The sequence below is a fragment of the Chenopodium quinoa genome, unplaced genomic scaffold (genome assembly GCF_001683475.1).
Source record: "Chenopodium quinoa cultivar QQ74 unplaced genomic scaffold, ASM168347v1, whole genome shotgun sequence".
NCBI classification, from domain to species: Eukaryota; Viridiplantae; Streptophyta; class Magnoliopsida; order Caryophyllales; family Amaranthaceae; genus Chenopodium; species Chenopodium quinoa.
Window position 1 is genome coordinate 228,765 of NW_018743518.1, and position 10,939 is coordinate 239,703.

At 33.9% G+C, this 10,939-nt stretch overlaps 2 protein-coding genes across 2 annotated transcripts; one reads left to right on the forward strand and one right to left on the reverse strand.

Moving 5' to 3' along the window:
- Positions 1–916: 916 nt before the first annotated feature.
- Positions 917–5,316, forward strand: LOC110739964 (cinnamoyl-CoA reductase 1-like). Its single transcript, XM_021920446.1, has 5 exons — positions 917–1,250; positions 1,355–1,509; positions 1,612–1,797; positions 2,517–2,869; positions 4,946–5,316. The coding sequence occupies exons 1-5, from the start codon at positions 1,100–1,102 to the stop codon at positions 5,130–5,132; spliced, it is 1,032 nt and encodes a 343-aa protein (XP_021776138.1). The 5' UTR covers positions 917–1,099; the 3' UTR covers positions 5,133–5,316.
- An 81-nt stretch (positions 5,317–5,397) lies between these two features.
- LOC110739963 (metal transporter Nramp6-like) lies at positions 5,398–10,939 on the reverse strand. Its single transcript, XM_021920445.1, has 14 exons — positions 10,341–10,939; positions 10,095–10,245; positions 9,596–9,674; positions 9,461–9,501; positions 9,294–9,372; positions 9,111–9,215; positions 8,813–8,922; positions 8,538–8,719; positions 8,336–8,405; positions 7,860–8,033; positions 7,642–7,746; positions 6,948–7,079; positions 6,328–6,423; positions 5,398–6,164 (listed from the first exon to the last, which is right to left on the reverse strand). Exons 2-14 carry the CDS (start codon positions 10,215–10,217, stop codon positions 5,856–5,858), a joined length of 1,605 nt encoding a protein of 534 aa, XP_021776137.1. The 5' UTR covers positions 10,218–10,245; positions 10,341–10,939; the 3' UTR covers positions 5,398–5,855.

Here is a 10,939-nt window from a genome sequence, read left to right on the forward strand (position 1 = left end):
AATTATTTAGCGAAGTAACACATTATACGGTTAACAATAACTTAATTATAGAGGACGGCAATGCAACACCTAAAAGAGCAAAATCTAATCTAAGTAATAGAATCCTGTAAAAGACAGCACATATATAGAAGAGTAGCTTTTCAAAGAATACTCGTACTAAAAAATTACTCCATCTACTTTAAGTTACTTGCAATATTTTGACATTTTTACATTTTCATGTATTACTTTGATGTTATTTTGATGTTTATTTCATATTATAATAAAAGAGATCAATGATCATTATTATTATGTTGAGTTCACTTTTACAACATATAATAATACATACGGTAATACTACTTTACTCCCTAAATTTAATTTACATAATTACTATTCATATGGTCATTATATTATTATTACACTTTTGGTAACAAACTAATTAGGCAAAACAAAGGTTAAATTATTTTCAATCAATACCAATCATTAAGCAATGAGATATTTTCAAAATATTTAAGTACAAAAAAAAACGTCAACATTATTTTCCTTTGGAAATTAATAAAAATGCACACGGTATATTTTCGAACGTTGTTAAATGTATTGGTTGAAGTTGTTTTTGTATTAATTTTTGATGCACAATATTTACCGTACACAATAAATACTCATCGACTTTACTCTTGTTTCAATAAGCTCTAATTTGCAAAAGTAATTACGATCCGTGGCACATATATTTTCACCTTTTGCCTTCCAAAATAATCCTTACGTAAACAACAAAGTAACAGTTGATGATTGTAGCTTTCCCTTTCACTGAGCACATACTCAAAACCCTCTTTTTATCATCTCTCTTTGTTTTTCTTTAAATTTTAATTAAAATAAAAAAAAAATGTTGGGCTAAACTAACGTTGGTAGGTGGGAATAGTTGATCTGATAGTGCCTTTAAATAGAAACAGAATTCCTAATCAATTTCTTAGCTTTGAAAGCTTAATATTTCCCATAGCTTTGAAAGCATTCTCCTTCATTCCCTTTTACAGTTTTACGTGCCCAATAATAAGTACGAGTACATACACAACCCTTGAATTTTTATAAAGTAACCAACTTATATATTTGATAATTACATTAAAATAAAATGCCTTCTGACAACGCTGGTGCGGCCGCCACTGCTACCGGAAACGGGCAGACAGTCTGTGTGACGGGTGCTGGTGGGTTCATCGCCTCATGGATCGTTAAGCTCCTCCTTGAGAAAGGCTACACCGTCAAGGGGACCGTCAGAAATCCAGGTATATATATTATATTATATATTTATTTATGCATGCCTAACTATAAGTTGTATGAATGTTTGTATAATGAATCAAATTATTATTCTGTACTGATAATTACGCAGATGACCCAAAGAATGCACATTTAAGGGAACTGGAAGGAGCAAAGGAGAGGTTGATATTGTGTAAAGCAGATCTTCTTGATTACGAAGGACTCAAAGCTGCCATTTCTGGCTGTCATGGTGTTTTCCACACTGCTTCCCCTGTTACTGATGACCCTGTCAGTTTTCTTTTCTTTTAATTTATTTCTAACTATCTATACTACATTATACAGATCATAATAATAATACTTGTGCATGTTTTAATAAAAAAAAAACAATAGGAACAAATGGTGGAGCCAGCAGTGATCGGAACAAAGAATGTGATAACAGCAGCAGCAGATGCAAAGGTGAAGCGCGTTGTGTTCACTTCTTCAATCGGAGCTGTTTATATGGACCCTAATCGGACCCCCGATCAAGTGGTTGATGAGTCTTGTTGGAGTGACCTCGACTTTTGCAAGAACACCAAGGTACTTTTATTAATTGTACGGACTATATATGTACTAGTATTTCGTTACTCCATTATTGTCCATTCTAATGCTATTGATATTCATATTAATTATTACCGAGTATATCATTACATCAACATATATATACTCTACCTCAATCCGATCTTCATGCTTTATTTATTATCTTATTTACTTGTACAAAACAACCTTAATTAGCCACTTTATCTCTTTGTAACTAGCTAGATTTGATATATTATTTAAACCAGAGCATATACATATACATACTCTATATTTATAAGTTAGATAGTGATTTATCATTGTGTTTAGGTGTTGTCACTAAATTAAAGTAACTTAATTTTTCTACACATCGTGTCCTATACTTAGCCTGTGACCAGACAATAATATGTAGTCCGTAGGACCTTTCCTTAGTACGTGTAGTAGTTGCTACCTTTTTCTTCTTTTTGGAATGAAGAAAATTAATAAGAAGCTAAAACAGATGTGGTACTAATTAGACTTATTTGGGGTGGTTGATGAGATATGTCAAAGAATACGTATGGATGGTCTGCGATTAGGTAAATAACATTGTTACTTGTATTTGCATTATAATGATAGCATTTGCATGCTAGACCACTGACCACAACAATCAAAATTTGGTTGTTTCTTACTTTCTACAATCATGATCAGTCGTCCAATAATACAATTATGATGCTTTAATTTGTTACTTTTGAAAATGAGTGTAGAACTGGTATTGCTACGGGAAGGCAGTGGCGGAGCAGGCGGCATGGGAGGTGGCGAAGGAGAAAGGAGTAGAGCTGGTGGTGGTGTGCCCGGTGCTGGTATTGGGGCCACTGTTGCAATCAAGCGTAAATGCAAGCATAATACACATACTAAAATACCTGACAGGGTCAGCCAAGAAGTACGCAAATTCAGTACAAGCTTATGTACATGTAAGGGACGTGGCTTTGGCCCACATATTGGTGTATGAGACTCCTTCTGCCTCTGGAAGGTACCTTTGTGCTGAGAGTGTGCTTCATCGTGGGGATGTTTGTCATATTTTGGCCAAGTTTTTCCCCGAGTATCCTGTTCCTACCAAGTAACTACTCTATACTCCCTACCCTTTTCTTTTATCCTTATTATTAAGGAGTACTACATTTTGGACTTTTCAGCTTTCATAGCATTTTTTTATATTTTTTATTTAATAATTTAAAGTAAAATGATTCAAATATAAACTGTGTCTAAATAATATAATAAGATATTATGAGGGTGCAGCAGATGTACCTCCTTCCTTTAAGAAATAAACATAATTATGTGTTTTGGCTCCACCACTACCAAAAACTACAAGAAATAAACATATATTGTTCCATCTTTTAAGATCGATATGATGTGCCTAATCTTTCATTAATTTAACATCCTCAACAAAAAGAAAGAATGCCTTGAAGGTTCTTTTCTTTATAAAGTAATGGAAAAGGCAATCACATCCTTATCAAATCCTTCGTTGTGCAATTGCGTCCAGACATTCTTATGACAATAACAATCTATGTTGATCCAATTTTGAAACTTTTTCAACAATTTATGGTATATATTATTATAATATACCCTAAGTGGATGTAAGTTTAGCAATTTAATAATCACATATGATTCCTATGATATTTTTTTTCCACCGTGTTTTAATGACTATCATAAATCAAAATATAATGTACTCAAGACTTGTATGCTGGTCAAATTTTACAAAGTAATCCGTAGTATTTATTTGTCTACTAATAGTGAAATCACTCAACTTCATACACCTATATATAATATTCTCTCACAACATACATCAACAAGATACTAACAAACGGATCAGATTTTACCTACCATCCTTTTGATATGTCATGCTTTAGCAAAAATAACTTCCAATATTAGTGATTTAAAAAAAAAAAAAAAACATAAAAAACAAAAACACGCAACTGTAGTGTTGAGTTGGTGTGAAAGTGACATAAAAAGACCATATCTTCTTGAGGTCTGTTAGTTTCTAAGGTCTTGGTTATTAGGTGATTGTTTTGTTAATTTAGCTTTGATTTCTTATGTTAAATTCAATAATCATTTTGGTGAAGAAATCAATATTGAAAAACACCATATTTCATTAGTGAAAGTTGGTCCCACATTAAGCTATAAAACTCGTAATGTTAAATTATGGGTGGAAAAATGAGAAGCTCTAATAGCTCCTCACCTACTACGAAATTTGTTGTTATTATGCTTGGGTGCCCAACTACACTATCTCAGTTTTGATTTTGTTATTGGGGTTTGTAGGACCCCCACTAAAGAATATTGGGTGACTTTACAATTGAATTAAATGATGGGGCTTCCTATTCTAACTTTGGATCTTACAAGTGGGTTAAAGTAGCCCATATTTACACTCATCTTCAAAATCTTCTTCTTTTTGTTAGTTTCTGATTGCTTGTTGTAGTATTGTGTATTGTGTCAATTCTCAAACTTGTGGGTTACATTCAATGATTTTGCCCAAAAATAATGATATGATAACATATATAGATTTGAGTATTTGACCAACAAATAAAACTCTTACTTACCTTCTTTTGCTATGTATGGAGGCACATACTTACATGTTTTTTGATGCAAACATAATTACATCTTCTCGTGTCCCATTTATCATATTATCCGCATATTATGATACTAATATTTTTAACTAATAAAAAAAAATCTACGCATAATTTTTTTTTAAATTAGTAGAACAATATGAAATCAGAAAAGTTAAACTTTATGTCATACGAAGTATATTTGAATAGTATTGTAGAATAGATATTATGAAATGAAGAGTGTAATATCGTACTTGGTATTAAACATATGTGAAAGGGTTGAGGATTACTCCCAAGTCGGAACGCTATGAAGAATGATAGTATTAGTATTGCATGAGTTAATGTGGTGCTTGGTCTCGGTCAAACTTTATTGTCTCTAATCTCTATGGAGTTATCAATTCTCAAGTTGATCAAAACAATTTGCATATCCTTCACTATTGACGAAAATATGTTTGCTACTCCATTTATTTTTCCCCCCTAATAATTAATTAGTTGTCGTTCTTTTTCTCGATCTAGTGTTAAGTGTTTGACAATTTTAGTTTGATAACTATATAATTTTGTAACTAATAAAAAGTCTATATCAAAAAATAATGTAGGTGCTCAGATGAAGTGAACCCAAGAGCAGAACCATACAAGTTCACTAACCAGAAGCTCAAGGACTTGGGATTGGAGTTCACCCCTGTAAAGCAATGCTTATACGACACCGTTATGTGCCTCCAAGAAAAGGGTCACCTTCCTCTTCCTGTCCCTCCCCAGCAAGAGGAATCCATCCGTATGAAGTGAAATGAAATGAATATATTGTATGCTTGCCTTCTGATGAAAAACTTCTTACCAGTATGTTTTTGTGAAGAAGGGATTACATTGTTCAGATATTGTACTTATAATGGGGCTATGAAGATTCCTATGAACTAGACTATGCTTGTATTTTGAAGCATATCAATTTTAACAAAGTACAAATTCGCTTCCACTTAATAAAAAAAAACTAAAAATAAAAGAACAAAATGTGGACGAGGTATATACATAGTAGTAGTAATATGCAAAGAAAAACTATCAAAGCAAGATCTTAAATCGTGCAGAAAATTCATGTACTTGTAATATGTATGTTAAGATCCATCAATGTACTCTCAACTCTCCTAAAAGAGGCCAATCTTGATGTACATACAAGGCCAAATGTTTCATTACCAATATTATTCTAAATCTTACAGAAATCTTCCAAGGAGAGCTCCTAGCTATCTAGTATCCTCCCAGTAACACCTGACTTTCTCAGTATTCAAAACCACTTGACTGTTATGTTTGCACAAACTCTGCATACCCCTAACGGCTATTTCTTGATTATTAGCTGAAGAAAAAATAATATTCATGAACTTTCTCTAGTATATCGTCAAGAGCAAGCAAACATTCAACGATTTTGATCTACGAGGTTGCGAACAGTTTTTGACTCAAAACAACTCAGAGAAGTTCATGAATATTATTTTATTTTAGCAAATTCCAAAATTAAGACATGAATTACTCAATGTTGTCTAAATTGCTCCTCCTTTGAGGCAGTTGCATGTTAACTATGTCTTCACGAGGAATTTGTTGATCTTCACGCGTTGTTAGTGACAGAAGCTGGGTACTCTCCCTGTTTTTACGGAGGACAAGGTACGCAATTGCAGCCAAATATATCACTAGTCCCAAAAATCCGAGTATCCCACAAAATATGGCAGCTACTAGTTTTAATTTGCTGTGTATCAGTAGCTTGATAAAACTGCTTGCGATGAAGTAAATGTTAATGACCATGATCAAGGAGCCAATCACCCAGGTGACTGCGGAAAGCTGTACATAGATGGACAATTTAGAAACATCAGGACTCAGACAGAATTTCCATTCACCCAAAGTAATGTATATAATCTGGTCTGAATGTTTTTAGGTCGAATCTAATCTGTTCTAATTCTTAGCTCTTACATCAGAATTCACAAAAAAAAGATAAGAAACTTACCAGGAATGAGTTAGCATAGACACCCATCTTAGCCTTACTACTGGTGAATTTGAGAAGTGGAATGAGAGCAAATGGGAGTTCAAATGATAAGATCATCTGCAAATTCAAGTACGTGAGGTTTTAGCCGAGCATAAATGCTGTAGTATCAATGATTCTTTGAAACTCAATATAAACAACAAAGTTTAAGAGATGCTAATGTTCAATTATCCATGAAGATTGAGGTGGACCATTCCAAGATTCATATTGCCTACGAACAGGAGACAAACGCTAAAGACATTTGTGGCCTCCGTGTAGATTTAGCTGCCAAGGAGCCACTTATGAACAAGAAAATTTCCGTTTCTTATTCTTAGATACAATGCAGCAGGAACAGCAACAAGGTTTTCACTTTTCAGCCTAACACAACATTTTGATTCTGCATAATCAAAATGTCTAGCAAATGTCTTTCAAAAAAAAAAAAAAAAAAAGTCTAGCAAACTTTATCTTAGATGGAAGTCTTAAATATAGTCATGGATAAACAGATGAATAATATGCAAATTTACAAGAACCCTTAGCTTAAATATAGAAAATTAGGAAAGAGAATATATAAGAGCAGAGAATGTTGTTAGGAAAGTGGGTTATACCGAAGCAATAATGATCAACTGCCCAGCTCCTGCAGAACCACCAATTAGAGCAACGATCAAACTGGGGACTATAGCCAAGCATCTAGTCAACAAGTTCCTAAGCCATGGCTCCATTCGTAAATCAAGAAAACCCTACAAACAAGAAATTTGCAGAAAACATATTGTAGTACCAATCAAGATAATTTAACAACCAGGCTGGTGTAATGGGTAGGATGACAGACTAAAACCAGGATATTAAGCAGACAAAAAAAAAAAAAAAAAAAAGAAAAGGTTAATAGACCTGAACTGAACTAATTTGAAAGTATTAAGCCTGAACTGAACACTTTTCTACGCTTAATTTTTAGCTATGAAAATCTGTCCCTTAACTGAAATCATTTATGCTCAAGTCCAAACTTGTCTGAACGTGTGAATCTTGAACTGAACTAACCAGAAAATATCAGATCAGAAACTTTCTACAGTATAAAGTGCATGACCTTGATCAGAGGTATTGATCTAATCATGAGGAGTCAACTTTCTTCTGTTTTCTTGTTCTAACATAGGATATGTGAAATAACTGTCGATGCAATAAGCAGGTTTATTTTTATGCAGAGATCAGAAGGTATTGTACTATACATATTGATTTGAGAAATATCAACAAAAACAATGAAATTGGAGAGTATTTACCAATGAGCAAATAAATCAGAATGAACTGTACCTGCATGACATATTGGCCAGCATAAGTTCCAGTTATTGTGGAACTCTGACCAGATGCCAGCAATGCTATTGCAAAAAGTTTTGAGCTCCAGTTGCCCAAGACATTCTGTAAAAATTGAGCATATGCCACTCATTTGGTATACAACTACAAACCATATAGTATACTTCGTATAAACTAAGGATTCATAATACAGAGGAAGTTAGACTAAGAAAATGTACCTTAAGTAGAAAGGATGCTTCATTCAAGTCCAAGTCTTTGCAGCTCTTTTGATCTCCTTCGTTCAAATCTGAGGAACTGCAAACTGCACCACTGACAGCTATGACAGATACATTAATGAGGAACGCCACAGCGAGAGCAATTCCACTTTCTATCAGATAGAATCTACAAGCTTCCTGTGAACAAATAATTGCATAATGTAGTGTTCTTTATAATTAAGATATTTGAAACGTTATAACAGATAATAGTAAGAGCCACACAATCTGAAATCCAAAGCTACAAAGTTACCAAGGAAAAGGATCCTAATTAAAAACAAAAGACGCATAAAAAGTAACACAGAACATGAAGAGGCAGAAAGGAACCCTTTCAAATGACAACGCATAGTAGAGAGTAGACAGTAGACAACTGGGGGAAGGGAACAAAACTCTACTTATTGATATTTGTAAACTAAAAGTACCATATTCATCAGGTAAATTACCTTGATACCACTAGCAGAACGTGGTATTTTTCTGGAAAGTACTAATGCTGAATGGAGAAAGAGATTGTGTCTGAATCAAGAAATCAGTATCAGAGTCAGACACCTTTTGAATCAGGAACACAGTATTTGATCAGGAAAATTAATACAGTGGGGAGTTGGGGATATTTAACAGAGCTCAAGTTTGACTATGACTTAAACTTACGGCATAACCATAGCACCAAGTAAGGAAATGGCAAGGCCAGTTGCACCATCTCCTTTGAGTTGAGGAACAAAAAGCCCATGCAATACTTCTGAAGCCTGCGGTTTTGCATGTCCAAGCTCCACAAGAAAGCATGCAGCAATAGTAAGAACCAAAAAAGTAATCAAGAACTCAAGCTTGCGCACCTAAAAACGGTATAGATAAGAACCAATCAGATTATATAAGCAAGAATTACAATATGCTCCATAGCAACGAATACGGAGTATCTATTCACACACCCCATATTGCTGTAGTGCAAGTAGAACCAGAGTGCTAAGACCAGTCAGAAGAACACCAGCCCACACAGGAATTTTGAAAAGCATATTCAATGCAAATGCAGTTCCGATAACTGGAAGCAAAAAGTAAATTATTAAGAACTAGCCAAGAAACAATGTAATCAAAACAAGTACCACCTTGACAAGATACCGAATATTTACACACATCTCTTAGTCATTAATTAGGTAGTCTGCTGTAAAACATGTTAGTTACTCAGTTGCTTTATCAGATATTCATATTAAAGTCAAATGACATTCAAACCTTCAGGAATGTCGCAAGCTACTATTGCAATTTCAGCCAAAATCCATAAAATAAAATTTGGAACTTTTGAGTACTCAAATCTACAATGTTCTGCCAAATGCTTCCCTGAAAGTCAGTAGCTAAATGTTATGTAACAGGTATGGAAGGACCAAAATAGATGCATTGTTGGGTAAAAGGACATGCCTGTAACAACCCCAAGCTTAGCTGCCATAGACTGAATGATGAGGGCAGCACATGATGCCACCAATATAATCCAAAGTAACTAAAGCCATGTAAAATTCAGACGGATAACATTAGAAGAAGAAAAAAAAAGGCTTTTAAGATTAACATGTAAAGATAACAATACATACCTCGTACTTGTATTGAGCTCCAGACTGGAGATCAGTTTCAACTGTAAGTTAGTAGAATTAAACTGAGGAGGTTAGAACAGTAAGATCCTAGGAAAAAAAAAAAAAAAATAGAGAGGAGGTTTACTTAAGCCTTACAATTTCCAGGATCAATGTAAGCAATGGAGACTAGGAAGCCAGGACCCACATATGAAAAGAAGTTTTTCCAGCTTTTCTTCTGTGCAAAATGGAATGTTGATTGGCTTAGCATAGGTGAACTTAGAGTGATAGATATAAAGCAAATATGAATGAACGAGTAAAGTGCTTGTAATTTTACTTGCAGGATGGGAAAGTAGAAAGCTTCAATGTCGAAGGGGAAAAGATAATAAAAAATTGTACAAATCCATTGTTCTTCCTTAGAAAATTAATCAAGTTATTGACAAAATGAGTGGTTTTCCATAATCCAAACTTCTAAAATCAAGTAATAGTTCCTGCAGTTTTTAGCATGAGCATGACATGAATTATCTACTATACTTATTGATTATACCAATATCAATGTAATTTGTGAACACATATTCATATCTATACAACCCAATCCCGACTGTATAAAAATGAGAAAATTAAAGCAAATGCAATAAAAAGGAGAGTAAGAGTGGACCTCAGAAACAAGAATCTGGTTAACATCAGGGGTGTCAATTAATCGGGACCTGACATGAACACTCCCGACTTGTTCATTCCTGTTACAATTATCTCTTGCTATGAACTGCGGCTGATCACTCATTTTTTTATACTTGTATGAAATATAATCCCTGTTTTCAAAATCAAATCAATAATTTACTACTTTAATTAGTAGAGTATTCAAAATCAAGATTATAGCATAGATGATAAATGACAGAGTGAATACCTCGTAGTCAAAATGAAGCAACGATGTTTTGGTTTTCCGGCGCCACCTTGAGAGTTTGTTTCAGTCTGACGTGTTTACAGAGGAGGTACCACCAATCACCTTTGGGACCGCCGCATGCCCCCTTTGGCCATTTACTTATACTACTCCCTCCCTCAGGATCTTTGTGGGGACCACCTTTTTCTACTATGTACTCCTTCTGTTTCAAAATAAAGGTTACTCCATATCACGTAAATTACTTTTACCTACTCACGTGTTTTTGATTTATACTTTTATAGTATTGCCTAGGCATCTATTTAGGTGTATCGCTAAATTGTGCATAAAGTTTTATACAAGTGAAATAATCATTTTACATCATATCTCTTTTACGGTCTCTACACATCCTCACTAAATTGTGCATTAAATTTTATACAAGTGAAATACTACAATAGTATAAGCCACTGGAGTTGAGATATAAATAGGATAAAAGATGAATGGAATGGTATTTTATTCTAAAAACAATAGTATTGTGAGGATGTGTAGAGACCGTAAAAGAGAAAAAAACAATAAAATATATCAAAGGAGTAAAAAAATATCCTTAAGTGCGCCATATATCCGAGTGT

What these genes read in the sequence shown, in the direction of transcription:
- LOC110739964 (XM_021920446.1), top strand. Translation starts at nt 1,100, where the DNA reads ATGCCTTCTGACAACGCTGGTGCGGCCGCCACTGCTACCGGAAACGGG. An exon ending in GGGGACCGTCAGAAATCCAG is followed by an intron (nt 1,251 to 1,354) that starts GTATATATATTA and finishes ATAATTACGCAG; the next exon opens with ATGACCCAAAGAATGCACAT. An exon ending in GAGTATCCTGTTCCTACCAA is followed by an intron (nt 2,870 to 4,945) that starts GTAACTACTCTA and finishes AAAATAATGTAG; the next exon opens with GTGCTCAGATGAAGTGAACC.
- LOC110739963 (XM_021920445.1), bottom strand. Translation starts at nt 10,217, where the DNA reads ATGAGTGATCAGCCGCAGTTCATAGCAAGAGATAATTGTAACAGGAAT. An exon ending in TTACATTGATCCTGGAAATT is followed by an intron (nt 9,502 to 9,595) that starts GTAAGGCTTAAG and finishes ACTAACTTACAG; the next exon opens with TTGAAACTGATCTCCAGTCT. An exon ending in TAAGCTTGGGGTTGTTACAG is followed by an intron (nt 9,216 to 9,293) that starts GCATGTCCTTTT and finishes ACTGACTTTCAG; the next exon opens with GGAAGCATTTGGCAGAACAT.